The sequence below is a fragment of the Oryctolagus cuniculus genome, chromosome 2 (assembly GCF_051225735.1).
Source record: "Oryctolagus cuniculus isolate XC-2025 breed Fujian yellow rabbit chromosome 2, ASM5122573v1, whole genome shotgun sequence".
Lineage (NCBI taxonomy): Eukaryota > Metazoa > Chordata > Mammalia > Lagomorpha > Leporidae > Oryctolagus > Oryctolagus cuniculus.
The window spans coordinates 153,488,099-153,503,339 of NC_142868.1; the positions used below are offsets into that span (position 1 = coordinate 153,488,099).

The 15,241-nt window shown below is 39.1% G+C and overlaps 1 protein-coding gene across 1 annotated transcript in view; it reads right to left on the reverse strand.

Moving 5' to 3' along the window:
• CIMIP6 (ciliary microtubule inner protein 6) overlaps positions 1–15,241 on the reverse strand; it is a 42,990-nt gene that overhangs the window by 14,711 nt on the left and 13,038 nt on the right. The window contains 1 exon segment of the mRNA XM_089327067.1: positions 13,912–14,065. Within this exon segment, the coding sequence (XP_089183193.1) occupies positions 13,912–14,065 (154 nt within the window).

Sequence of the window (15,241 nt, forward strand, 5' to 3'; positions counted from 1 at the left end):
GTAATCTATTGGTAAATGTAATGTAAAAAGAGGTTTTTAAAAAGTTGATATGTGGGGAGCAACTCAGAGTAGACTAAGTTACTGGAATTAAGACTTATTCTATGCATCTGCTCTCCCACAATATGGTGCTGGGAGAGGAGTAAACAACTTCTACACAGCTGCCTCCAGTTTGACCAATAACCTGCAGGAGCTGATCCTGCTCCTGATTGGAGGAGAGCAGTGTACTCAGCGTGTGGGTAGCAGAGTTGGGATTGGTGGAAGAGGACTATAAAGGAGGAGAGAGGCAACATGTACCAGGAACATCTAAAGGGAACATCCGAATAACATCTGAGCAGCCCCCGAGAGAGCCGGCCGGCGGTGTGCCTCTCCCCCGCAGAAGTGGGGAAAGTGGCAGGGGGAGCCGCCCTTCCACGGAGGTGGAAGGGTCGGCAGCCAACCCGGGAAGAACCAGCAGCAAACCCGGGAAGGGCTGAGCAGACAAAAGAACAGCACAGGGTTTAGTGTCGTTCCTCCGCGAAGATGGGGGAGCGACATTGATGGAAAATGATCATTATGAAAAATCTATGCATAGGTTTCAAAATATTTTTGTACCAAAATAATTTTAAAAAATAAAATTTACTTTCATTTTACTTGAAAGGCAGAAAGATAGAGAAAGATAGAGACAGCGAGAGAAATATTTGATTAGCTGGTTCACTCCCCAAATGCTAAAACAGCTAGGGCTAGGTCAGACCAAAACCAGGAGCTAAAACCCACATGGGTGGCAGGGATCCAAGTACTTGAGATTTCAACCATTGCCTCCCAGAACACACATCAGAAGGAAGCTGCATCAGAAGTAGAAGAACTTGAATTTGAACCAGACACTGTAACACATGATGTGGATGTCCCAAGAAGTATTTTATTAACTGCACCAACTGCCTGCCCCAATAAACTTAATTCCCCGTCTCATTTTCTATGAACTTTTTTGAAGTACTCTTGTATATTCTCCATAGGACAGAAATTTTACAGTATAAACTTTACATAAATTGAAAAAGAATTCACAAGACTCTATCGAGAAAAAATTTAAACTCTCTTAAAGGCATAAAAGTATGATTGGATATACATTCCATATTATTGGATAGATGACCTAGTATGTTATTATACAGGTGACAAACTTTCCCAAATTAAACTATAAGGTCAACACAAATTAATCAAAATTATAGCTGGACATTTTGAGATGTTATAATTTCCAAAGTTTGAACAGAAAAATAAAGGCCCATAAACAGAGAGATCAACTCTGAAAGATGAGCAAATGGGGATTTTCTCTATCAGATATTAAGGCAAGCTATAAATCCATATAATTGAAACATTTTGGTCCTAATCCAAGAACTAAAAAGAAGTTGTTTTATAGATGATATGCAGAAAATTGGTTCATCCATGATGAAAAATAAAACAGGTTTCCTATTTAATACTGAACAAAATGGTGGACTCTGGGGCTACAGACCTGATTATGAAAAGCAAAATTATAAAATCAAGAGAGGATAATGTGGGAAAATTTTTGTGATCTAATACTAGGAAAACTCTTCCTAAACAAAACTCCCAATATCCAACCCACAGGGTGAAAAATTGCTGAATTTAATTACAACAAAATTCAGTATACTCCATTAATGAAAGACACCACAACAAAGCTAACACAGTTGGCAGATTGGAAAGAGAGACTGATAAGATGAAAACCAGTGGGCATGGTAGAAGGACCTCCAAAAAGCTGCTCTTTTACAAAAACAATAATCCCACAGGCAAAATGATCAACATAACCTTTTCCAGACCTTTGGAAATAAACCACTTACAATAATCTAATGAGCATTTATCAAGAAAAACAGCTTAAGCTCCATAAAAATAAAGTATAAGTATCCATTTTAAAAATATTTACTTATTTGGGGCCGGCGCCGCCTGTGGTGCTGGCATCCCATATGGGCGCCAGGTTCTAGTTCTGGTTGCTACTCTTCCAGTCCAGCTCTCTGATGTGGCCCGGGAAGGCAGTGGAGGATGGCCCAAGTGCTTGGGCCCCTGCACATGCATCGGAGACCAGGAGGAAGACCCTGGCTCCTGGCTTCGGATCAGTGCAGCGCTGGCCATAGAGGAGTGAACCAACAGAGGGAAGACCTTTCTCTCTGTCTCTCTCTCTCTCTCACTGTCTATAACTCTACCTGTCAAATAAATTAAAAAAATAAATAAAATATTTACTTATTTATTTGAAAGGCAGAGTTTCAGAGAGAGAGGGAGAAATGAAATTGAGGGCAAGGGCGGAGACACAGAGAGAGAGATCTTCCACCTGTTGATTCTCTCCCCACATAGCCTCAACAGCCAGGACTGGGCCAGGTCAAAGCCAAGAGCCAGGAAGTCTACTTAAGTCTCTCACTTGGGTGGTAGGATCCAAAGTACTTGCATCATCTTCTGCTACTTTCCCAGGTTAATGAATTAGTAGGGAGCTGGATTAAAAATGCAACAGCTTGGATTTGAACCAGTATCCATATAGAATGCTGGTATTATAGGTGGCAGCTTAACCAGCTATGCCACAATGCTGGCCCCGTTTTTCAGTAGAATATATAATACTTGGGCCTGGATACTTACAAAAATTTATTTAGCTCACAGTTTTGGAGGCTGAATGTTCAAACAGCATAGAGCTGTCTCTGATGAGGACCTTGTTGCCCACATCACTTCACAGGGACTGGCACTACAAAGGCAGGAAAGCATGTAAGTGAGAGATCACACAGCCAGACAGGAAGTATCTCTCTCTCTTTCTCTCTCTCACACATACACACACACACACACGCACAAGGGCCAGGAATAATCTTCCACTCTGCTACTAGGTCCCAACTCTTAAAGGTCCTACCTACTCCCAACACCATCATACTGGGGACCAACTCCCAATACACAAACTAGTAGGGGACACGCTCAAGCTACATCCAAAGCATAGCAGAAAGCTTTATGGCCATGTTTTTACCTCCCCTCTTCTTCAGAAACCTTGAAAACCAAGAGCCTTACAGATATGAAAAGTAGTAAAATGGATTTGGAGCTTCCACAAAAAACAAATTAGAAAATTGTCATATCAAACCTGGTTGGCAATTCCCTGGAAACTCTATTCAGAGGACTTGTCTTTATAATCATGATTTAAACCTCTGAATGTGAACAGACTCCTCCTCCCCCATCCTAGAGGTGTTTATCAGAAATAATCAAGGACCAGTGTTTCACATTGCAGCCACTTAAGATGGCAATAACAGTTGAGGCACATAACAATTTTCCTCAAACTGGAAGTTTACATGCCTGCTACTCAGGTTAAGATCCAAAGCCAGCAAGTCCTCAGTCAATACAACTCACATCTACCTACTGTAAGGAAAATTTTAAGTATATTGAGTTCAATTATAATATTCACATCTTAGTCAAATGCATAGGGCAAAATTTCTATCATTAAAATCCCTACGAGGGTAGGGATTAGGGAGATGTTTGTCAAAGAATACAAAATTTCAATTAGGAGGACTAACTTCAGGAGATATATTGTACAACATGGTGAATAATGTTAATCACAATGTATTGTACTTTTTTAAAAAAATATTTAATTATCTTACTTGAAAGGCAGAGTTACAGAAAGAGGGTGAGACAGAGAGATCTTCCATCCACTGGAAGGGCCAGAGCTGACCCAGACCAAGGACAGGTGCTAGGAACTCCTTCCAGGTCTCTCATGTGGGTACAGGGGCCCAACTACTTGGGCCATCTTCTGCTGCTTTCCCAGGCCCATTAGCAGGTAGCTGGATTGGAAGTGGAGCAGCCAGGACTCAAACTGGTGCCCATGTGCGATGTGGGCACTGCAGGCAGCGGCTTTACCCACTTTTCCACAGCCTGCCCCAGTATTGTATTCTTAAAAGTCGTTAACTTAATAGATTTAAGTGGGGGGGCGGACAATGTGACAATTAAACTGCTGTTTGGGAGGACTACATCCTACATTGGAATGCCTGGAATTGAGTCCCATTTCTGCTTAAGATCCAGCTTCCTGCTAATGTGCCTGGGAGGCAACAAGATGGCCCAAGTACTTGGATCCCTGCCACCACATGGGATGTGGACCCAGATGGAGTTCCTGGCTTCAGCCTGGCCCAGCCCCAGCTGTTGCAGGCAATTGTGGAGTGAACTAGCAGAAGATCTTTTCTCTCAAGTTCTCTCCCTCTCTCTGTTAATTGCCTTTCAAATAAATAAAGTTCAAAAGAATAGATTTTAGCAAGAGTTCTCAACCATGAAATGGTAAGCAGGTGAAGTAATGCCAAATGTTAATTAGCCCAATTTAGTAATTTCACAATGTATATGTATTTCAAACATCATGTAGTATACATGTAATTTTTATTTCTCAATTTTTAGAAAAGATACTTATTTTATTTATTTGAAAGACAGAATTAGAGAGAGAGGTAAAGACAGAGAGAGAGGTCTTCCATCTGCTGGTTCACTCCCCAGATGGCAGCAATGGCCGGAGCTGCGCCTATCCGAAACCACTAGCCAGGAGCCAGGAGCTTCTTCCGAGTCTCCCACAAGGGTGCAGGGGCCCAAGGACTTGGGCCATCTTCTACTGCTATCCCAGGCCATAGCAGAGAGCTGGATTGGAAGAGGAACAGCCAGGACTAGAACCGGCGCTATATGGGATGCCGGCGCTTCGGGCCAGGACTTTAACCTGCGGCTCCACAGTGCCAGCCCCTATTTCTCAATTTTTCAAAAGCCCTCGCAATACCTAGCCATAGTCTAGATTTAACATAAATAGCATATCAAACAGTGTTTCTTTTTTTTTCCACATTCTTTCTTTTTTTTAACTTTTATTTAATGAATATAAATTTCCAAAGTACGATTTATGGATTACAAAGGCTCCCCCCCCCATACCGTCCCTCCCACCCACAATCCTCCCCTTTCCCACTCCCTCTCCCCTTCCATTCACATCAAGATTCATTTTCGATTATCTTAATATACAGAAGATCAGCTTAGTATACATTAAGTAAGGATTTCAACAGTTTGCTCCCACACAGAAACATAAAGTGAAAAATAATAGATGATTTTTTTTTAAATGATGATGAAATCAGATCAGACCTATTGTCATGTTTAATCCCAGTGAGAGTCAAGTTGGGAATTGATAATTTCTTTTTTTTTTTTTTTTTACAGAAGATCAGTTTAGTATATATTAAGTAAAGATTTCAACAGTTTGCACCCCCATAGAAACACAAAGTGAAATATATTGTTTGAGTACTCGTTATAGCATTAAATCTCAATGCACAGCACATTAAGGACAGAGATCCTACATGAGGAGTAAGTGCACAGTGACTCCTGTTGTTGACTTTACCAATTGACACTCCTGTCTATGGCATCAGTAATCTCCCTATGCTCCAGTCATGAGTTTCCAAGGCTATGGAAGCCCTCTGAGTTCTCCGACTCTTATCTTGTTTAGACAAGGTCATAGTCAAAGTGGAGGTTCTCTCCTCCCTTCAGAGAAAGGTACCTCCTTCTTTGATGACCAAACAGTGTTTCTTATAGGGTAACACAGATTCGTTACAGAATAGTTTTTTTAAACAAATACCTTAATGTTTTATTAATATTCAAAACCAATATTCTAGGATTTACACACTACTACTAAAATAATTGGTTGGTAAATATTGTCAGCCTTGGGAAGCTTTTTAAACATAGAGATGATAAAGTAAATACAATTCAATCTACAATCTGTTAATATACCATGTCAGAAGAAAATCTGATCTAGTAGTTTGCTAGTGTCATGCTGTCAATTTTAAGGAAACAAGATTAAGTTAGGGGCCAGTGATACTGTGGCATAGCAGGTAAAGCTGCTGCCTGTAGTACCAGCATCCCATATGGTGTGTGTTCAAGTGGCAGCTGTTCTACTTCTGATACATCTCTCTGCTATGGCCTAGGAAAGCAGTAGAAAATGGCCCAAGTGTTTGGGCCCCTGCACCCACATGGGAGATCCAGAAAAAGCTCCTGGCTCCCGGCTGTGGATCAGCCCAGCTCCAGCCATTGCAGCATTTAGGGAGTGAACCAGTGGATGGAAGACCTCTCCCTCTCTGCCTCTACTTCTCTGTAACTCTGCCTTTCAAACAAATAAATTTTTAAAAAATGATTAAGTTTATAAACAGTATTAAGATGAGTGAGAGATTTGGATTTATTATATTATTATAAGATCTATATAAGATTTACTAGATTTTGTATGTTCTAGGTTTAATTTATGATATTTATATGAATTATTTCTTTGGGAAGTTTTAAAATTTTTTTAATTTATTTATTTGAGAGGCAAAGAGACAGAGAAACTCACATCCACTGGTTCACACTCAAACAATTGCAGTGACTTGGGCTGGCCTGGCACTGGGCCAGAGCCAGGAGCTGGAAACTCCAGGTCTCTCATGTGGGTGGCAGGAACTCAATTACTTGAGCCATCAGCACTTTTTCCCAAGATCTGCAGTAGCAGGAAGCTGGAATCAGGAGCTGGAGCTTGGAATCAAAAGCAAGTAACCTGATGTGGGGCACAGACATCTTAACCAACATCTTAATTGCTAGGCTAAATGCCCATCCCTGGGAAGGTTTTGATTGTCCAAGTTTTAAGTTTTCTTTATCAAGTTATTTAAAGTGAAAACAGAACATAATTAAATCAACAAACTTGCAGTTTAATGGAATTTAATTGACTATGTTTGTAAATGACTCATTCTTAAGGCATATTTCATCTGTTCCACTCAACTTGAATTAACCATCAAAGAAAAAAAATCAAAGTCACTATCCTCATTTTATCCAAAATTTAAAAATTAAAGGTTTAAGGAAAGAAATATTTTAAAAATTTGTAATGTTAAAACTGGAATGTTACTTTAAATCTTAAGTTGATGATGATGTGTACAAGGCTCTCTTAGAAACTGAAGATCACATTTTGAAACAGGTTGCTCTATACCTTGCCATATTTTCATTCATTAAAATGAGGACAATTTAAAAATATTTTCAAACCAAGAAAGGTGAAGACAGCCACTCTTCAACTCTCATTGTCAGTACTGTTATTCAAGGATATTGCTGTAGTCTGTTACATGAGTAGTCCCAGTGAATACTGTATCTTAAGTGTTCAAATCCCTTCCCTGATTATGTGTTGGCCTGGTGATTAACTAACAAGCAGGATGTGGCAGAAGTGACACTGTGTCAGTTCTGGACATCAACATAAAGAAAGAACGGTAGCTTCTGCTTTTGCATTCTTGGGAGCTCTGAGACATCAGGTAAGAACTCTAACTACCCTGCTGGAGAAACTGCATGGAGACATCAAATGGAGAAGTCAGGCCTGGTCATCCCAGCATACTGCTGTCCAGTTCTCAAATCTCCTGCCAACAAGTGGTGGTCTGCAGCCACACAAGTGACCATCACCAAAACCACATGGAAAATTGCCTAGCTAAGCCCAGGCCAGATTGAAAAACAGTGAGAAAATAAGATGGCTCTTACTTTAAAAAACTAAATTTGAAGGGCTTGCTACGATGATAACTCAAATAGAAATACCTCACTGAAAGAAGTCAATTAAATCAATTAAAATGAATCCTTCTCTAAATAGTGATCTAGAGATGCCTAGAATCTCAAAATAACTCAAAAAAGGCCTAATTTCTTCATGGGGACCAATAAGAGGAGAGAAAGTAATCTGAGTTATTATAGAAATTCCTTACCCAGATATTACAGCTATTAAAGTTAGACATAACTACTGTGTTCATTTAGGCATTCATAGAAGACTTTCCAAAAAAGCCCACAACAGTGAAGAACATCCAAGTGTAAGAACATCAAAGAAGATATTCAGGTTCTTAGTGGTTATTCTACTTAAGAACTCAAACTGGACCCAAAGCAGTTACTTGAAAGAAGCCTTGTTAGATGAGAACTACAAAATGAGACCAAGTCCAGGAAGAGCATTTGAAATTCACTCTGCTTCTTGGAAACTTGATTTAATTAAAATAAGAATTTTCTAAACAAGCTGGTATCTAGCCATTTATATTTTATCAACAAAGCCAGGATTTATTTGAACACACAATTTGCTCCTTGTACTGGTGAGGACTTAGAGGTTTTACTAAGAATTTTTATTTTAACTTTTGTTTGTGTCTGCTTGAAAAACATTCATCAGAATAATATTTTCCACTTAGAAACCTCATCTTTTCAGTAGTATTTATCTTGGTATTATATAAAAAATTATTAATGTGAAAACAGAGAGTTTAAAAAACAAACAAACAAAACTATAGCAAGAAATCAGTTATGTTATACCTTGGTACAAAAGAAGCAACATAAACCTCTGCTTCTGAGTTTGCAGTTCAGAAAAATCTTAAAATATCAAATAATTGTAAATAGTTTCCTTTAAGTATGAAATTCTCCCCTCACCAATTAGATTAACCTTTCCAATTATAAAGTTTTATTATATAAGTCTTTCATGCACTCAGATGTGAAGGAGCACAGCCATTTGTTAACTGCCCAGGGAAGGCAGCCAGGAAACTCTGTGGTGGTACAAGACATAAAGGGCACTTTCATTGTCAGCACAAGATAACATTGCTGAAATGCCAAAGACCAGGCGTAATTAAGTGGGCTGATGGAACAGAATGACTATGAGATGACTTACAATTGACATTAGTGCAGATACAAAAATCTAGCCTATATACATAACATTAAAATATTTCCTTTGTTTAGGTAATTTTCATCTAGTACCCAAACATTACATAAAATATGAGTAAACTGCAGGCCATTGTTGCATTTATATATGTTAGTTTAAATTGCATTATGAATTTAAATAATCTGTGGAATAATATGTAATTATTATTCAACTAGTTCTTAAATATGTTTTGAGTTTGGGCATTATACTATGCCTTAGTATACAATAATGAACTCAGCAATGAGAAATATCAGTCAAAGGATGGAGAGAGAAAGACACACCTTGCCAGGTTCCCAATACTAACTTTCAACTCATTACTAAATTTAGTACAACACAATAAGTAACAATATAAACAGCTGCCATTTATTACTTACTATGTACCAAGTACTGTGGTAAGCATTTAACATGTTATTTTATTTCTTAGAAAACTCTGTAAACTAGGACTTATTCCCATTTCATAAGCCAAGTAAAACAAGGTAACATTTAAATGGTGGACCCAGGATCAAAAAACTTTTTTTTTCTTTTTTTGACAGGCAGAGTGGACAGTGAGAGAGAGAGACAGAGAGAAAGGTCTTCCTTTTTGCCGTTGGTTAACCCTCCAATGGCTGCCGCGGCCGGCACGCTACGGCCGGCGCATCGCACTGATCCAAAGCCAGGAGCCAGGTGCTTCTCCTGGTCTCCCATGTGGGTGCAGGGCCCAAGCACTTGGGCCATCCTCTACTGCACTCCTGGACCAGAGCAGAGAGCTGGCCTGGAAGAGGAGCAACTGGGACAGAATCCGGCGCCCCGACTGGGACTAGAACCCCGTCTGCCAGAGCCACAGGCGGAGGATTAGCCTAGTGAGCAATATTAAATTCTAAGGGGTGTGTTGATGGTAACAAAGTTACTGTGATTTGCAATTCAACATGTGCATTTCCCTTATTCCTTTCCAGTATAAAGACAGTAAAGAAATTAAGAGGGTTTATTTTCTTAAGGGAAAAGAAAAAACTAAATGGGAATGAAGATGTTAACAGATTGGAAGCCAGAAAGCAGATGGCTGGGTGACAATTGACTTGAGTTGACCACAGAAAACTGGAAGCTAAGTGCTTATGGGAATGGAGGAGGTGGGTAAAAATCGAGTAAGTTAGGCTAATCCTCCACCTTGCGGCGCCGGCACACCGGGTTCTAGTCCCGGTCAGGGCGCCGGATTCTGTCCCGGTTGCCCCTCTTCCAGGCCAGCTCTCTGCTATGGCCAGGGAGTGCAGTGGAGAATGGCCCAGGTGCTTGGGCCCTGCACCCCAGGGGAGACCAGGAAAAGCACCTGGATCCTGGCTCCCGCCATCGGATCAGCGTGGTGCGCCGGCTGCAGCGGCGGCCATTGGAGGGTGAACCAATGGCAAAGGAAGACCTTTCTCTCTCTGTCTCTCTCTCTCACTGTCCACTCTGCCTGTCAAAAAAAAAAAAAAAAAAAAATCGAGTAAGTTTCGGTCACAGCATTCCAGTAAGGCATGGGAATTGGGAAACATCAGACACCTCTGAGGCATAGAGTATGGGATGGGGTACAGTGTTCCTTAAGCAAGACTGTTTAAGAAACTTCTGGATTTTCCATCCTGCATCCCAGGCGAGGGTTTGGAACTTTTCACTCTGGGAAGGTTGACTAGCTCGGGGAATTCCTTATGAAACGGCTGGATCTTGCCTGATGAACCTAGAATAAAGCCCATTTGCTTGGTGTCATCTTGCAAAACTCCCACAGCCCTTCAACTGGAGTAAAGGCAACTGTTCCTTATGTGAAAAGGACTGATCAATTAACCAAAAAAGTTACTAAAAGCAAAGAATTATATATTATACATGGATATTTTATTTTAACCGGTTCATTCACCAAATTTTTATTGGAGTGCCAAGTCTTTTTCTTTGAGGAAGAATCCAAAGTACCTCAGGAACGAACCATGGCTCTAATGTATTTTTCCAGTTTCTGTTCTTGAACATGGAATGAAAACACATGTGAAACACAAGCTCAGAATCCTGTAAGATCTTTTAAAAATCCACTCTACTTCCTCTTTTATAGTTATTTTGCACATAGCTAAATAAGCTTTTGAAAAAGTTAGTGGTTGGCCTTTTATCAAATCTTTCCAAAGCATTCAACTTGGAATATTTTACAGAAACAACTATTTCATATTCAGATTTTAATTTATATGAATATGCAATTAAATTATGGAAAAACTGCAGTATGCAGTAACAAGTATGCATACAAAAATCAATTTAGAAAGAAGCATGACTTTCAGCAAGCTTCTGTATCTCCTTGGTCTGAACTATGAGTAACAGAAAATAATGTAGGTAGATATGGTGAATTAAATAGGGTTCTGTAGCCGCAGTGATGAATCTGAAATTTATTCTATGAACAATGAGAGGCAACTAAAACATGAAGAAAGAGAGTGATTACCATTTGTGTTTTAAAATGAGCTTTCCGAAAGTGATGTGGAAAACCCATTATGGAAGAGGAAGAAAGGCAGCATGATGATAGTTGCTGCAGTATACTGATTGTAATGAAGATGGAAAGGATTAAGACTTGGTAAATACTTTGGAGAGAGATGTCAAGACTTGCTGATGGTCAAAAGTAGAGGAGGACAGAAAGGGGAGAATTTTAGAATGATTTCTATGTTACCAAAATTTGAGCACCCAGGAGAACAGAGGTGGTATTCACAGAAACAGGGAAGACTGGGGCAGGGGAACAGGTTTGGGTGGCAGAAATTAAATATTCTTTTCTAACCATATTGATTTTGAAAAGGTAATTAGTTATCCAAGAGGAGATGTTAAGTAGGTGGTTATATAGGTGGGCTTGGAGCACAATGGTGAAGTTAGAGTAAAGAAATAAATATAATTCTTAATGTTTTTTTTTTTTTGAACTTCTGCCTTAAACATGTATTTCTTGTTTCACTGTACTGGATAGTATCTCTTGAGTACCATATGTTGAATGATATTAGCACCCTTCTCCTTTCTACTTCCCATCTTCCATCTATCATATATTTGCTTTTCTTTTAAAGGATATAAATATATTCTCTATTATGTAACCATATTTAAACTTTATATCTTGTGTCTAAATACTAAGTAACATAATATTACATAACTCAGTGAATCTTCTTCCCTTAAGAGACAAATATTATGCTAGGATCTCATTTCCTTGGGTCCAATGCTCTATGCCACTTTTAAAAAAATGGTTCTAGTATCCTGCCAAATAAATTATCTTTCCTAGGTTAAAATTTTCTTCCCCTATGAATGTTGAAGATATTAATTCCACTGTACTCTTACATCAGTCCTGTTTGATTTCCTGTTAATTCTTTTTAAAAATTATTTAATGTTTAACTGACACAATAAAAGTATATGTATTTATAGGGCACCATGTGATGTTTCAATACAAGTACAGATTGTGTACTATCCAATTAGGGTAAATATATCTGTCACTGCAAACAGTTAACATTTCTTTATTGTGAAAAAAATTCAAAAAAAATTTTTGGCAAAATACACATACTTACCTATTATCATTATCTGTAGTCACCCTACTTTTCAATAGAACACCAGAACTTCTTACTCCTATTTAACTATCACTTGGTACCTATTAAACAATCTTGCCACATTCTTCCCTTCTGGCAACCACTATTAATCTCTTAGTATCTAGGAGATCAACATCTGTAGGTTTTATGTATGAGTGAGGTCATGTGATACTTTTATTTCACTTAAGATAATGGCCTTCACTTCCATCCATGTAGCAAATGACAACATTTCATCCCTTTTAAGGTTGAATAGTATTCCTTTGTGTATATGCACCAGACTTTCTTTATCCCTTCGTCAGTGGATGGACGGTTTCCACATCTTGGCTGTGGTGAATACTGCTGCAATAAACATGGCAGTGCAGATGTCACCACAGAATGATTTCATTAGTCTTGGACAAATGGTTCATATAGTTCTTTGTTTAGTTTTTTGAGGTACCTCCACACTTATTCCACAATGGCTGTGCTAATTTATATTCCTGCTAACAGTGCACAAGGGTTTCCTTCTTTCCACATCCTCAATGATACTTATCTTTGATAACAGCCAATCGAGCTGGAATGAGATGATACTTCTTTGTGGTATGATTAGTGATGTTGAGCAATTTTTCATGTACTGTTGGCCATTTGTTATTCCTCCTTTCATAAATGTCTGTTTAGATCTACTGTCCATTTTTAGGATTATCTGGGGAACCGGTGTTTGGTGGAGTGGTTAAGGCATTGCCTGGGATGCCCACATCCCACATGGAAGTGCCTTGTTCAAGTTCTAGCTCCTCCACTTCCACTGCAGCCTCCTGCTAATGCACACTCTGGGAGCAGCAGGCACTAGTCCAAGCACTTAGGTCCCAGCAGGCTCCTGGCTTCAGCCTAGTCCACCCCTGGCTATTACAGGCATCTGGGGCATGACCCAGCAGATAAAAGATCTCTGCCTGGCTGCCTTTGAAAATAAATAATAATTTTTTAAAAACTGGATTGTTTTTGTTGTTGTGTTTCTGTTTTCTTTTGCTTCATTTTGTTTTTGCTGTTGAGTTTTTATATATTCTTGTTATGATCACTTCTCTGATGCAAATATTTTCTCTTACTCTGTAGGTTTGTCTTCACTCTTTGGACTGTTTGCTACACAGAAGCTCTTTCACTTTAAGAAAACTTATTTGTCTATTTTTCCTTTTGTTTCTATGTTTTCAGGGTCTGATCCAAAAAGTTCTTGCCCATTCCAATGTTCTGAAGCATTTCCCCTGTTTTTTTTTTTTATTAAAAAATTCCATTTATTTGAAATGGAGAGAGAGAGAGAGAGAGAGAGAGAATATCTTCTATCCACTGATTCACTCTCCAAGTGGCTGCAACAGCTGGGGCTGGGCAAGCCAAGCCAGGAGCCAGGAGCTTCATCTAGGTCTCCCGCATGGGTGCAGGGGCCCAAGCTCTTGGACCAACAAGCAGGACATTACCAGATGTCTGACTTTGAAGCTACTGTTATCAATGATCAGTGCAATTTTCATTAGGTTATAGTAAATGTGTTTTCAGAGAAGCTGTTTATTAGGAAGAGACAATGAATAGACTCATCAAAGGCTGCACTTGCTGTGTATGTATTTTCAACTTCTGTACAGCAGCAATTTTCTCAAGAGGTATCAGTGCATCTAATACACCTTAATCTGACAGCAGTAACCTCAGATGATGACGACAATGATGATGATGATGATGATAATAATAAAGTGTTACCACTGCTAACCTTACCTATTCCACAAGAAGGCTTTTGCATCCTGCTGTGTTTGACTGGCAAAACCAATGGACAGGATGGTTTTTGGAAGTCACTCCGCTGGGTGCTTTTAGTGTCGTAAGGTGGCTGGAAGGTATGTTCCAGTGCTTTACCGTGTGACCACCAGTCACCCTTTAAAGAAAAAAATTGCAAACACAAAATTGGATACTGAGGACATTTTCATTTATTGCTTGATGTGTATGAATGCCTAGCAACTCAGTTCAATAGGTTACTGGATATTCTAGTACTAAAATAGAGTTCTGAAATCTAGGGATGAATATTTTTTCACAGAGATTGTATTTCTTAAAAGATATCTAAAAATGAAGTGTCATAAATAGTCAAATAAAATACAACTACTAAATTCTTAAGATACCTTCTCCAAACATACAGAGAAGTAAAAAATATCAAGTAAGTTATATTTCTGTTTCATACTACAATTTTATTATGCACATGTATAAATGTGTATATTCAATCTTTAATCTAAAAATTAATTTTTACTCCTCATTATAATAATACAAATAATTTAATAATATCTAAAGGGTTATTTTCAAAGTTTTTACTCCATGACCCACACCATGAAATAAATTTTGTCATACAAGAACTCACAATGCTACACATATGAGGGGACTTCAAAAAGTTCACAGAAAATGGAATTAAAAGGTAAGATTACTTTGATGCAAAAAAGTTTCAATATCCATACATAGCTTTTTTATAACATGAATTTTACATGAACTTTTTTTTTTTTTTTTTTTTTTTTTGACAGGCAGAGTGGACAGTGAGAGAGAGAGAGACAGAGAGACAGGTCTTCCTTTGCCATTGGTTCACCCCTCAATGGCCGCTGCGGCCGGCGTGCTGCGGCCAGCGCACCGCGCTGATCCAATGGCAGGAGCCAGGTACTTATCCTGGTCTCCCATGGGGTGCAGGGCCCAAGTACTTGGGCCATCCTCCACTGCCTTCCCTGGCCACAGCAGAGAGCTGGCCTGGAAGAGGGGCAACCGGGACAGAATCTGGCGCCCCGACCGGGACTAGAACCTGGTGTGCCGGCGCCGCTAGGTGGAGGATTAACCTAGTGAGCCGCGGCGCCGGCCCTTACGTGAACTTTTTAAAGTTCCCTTGGACATAAAACTGAAACAAAAGTTTCACAAAACACTTACTCTTACAATATGCAGAGTACTTAGCTATTTTCCCATTTTATTTTGTTGATTTATCTTCTCCATTTCACAATTCTATTCACAACCCACATGGATTTTTTTATTTAATAAATATAAATTTACAAAGCACAACTTTTGAATTGTTACGGCTTTTTCC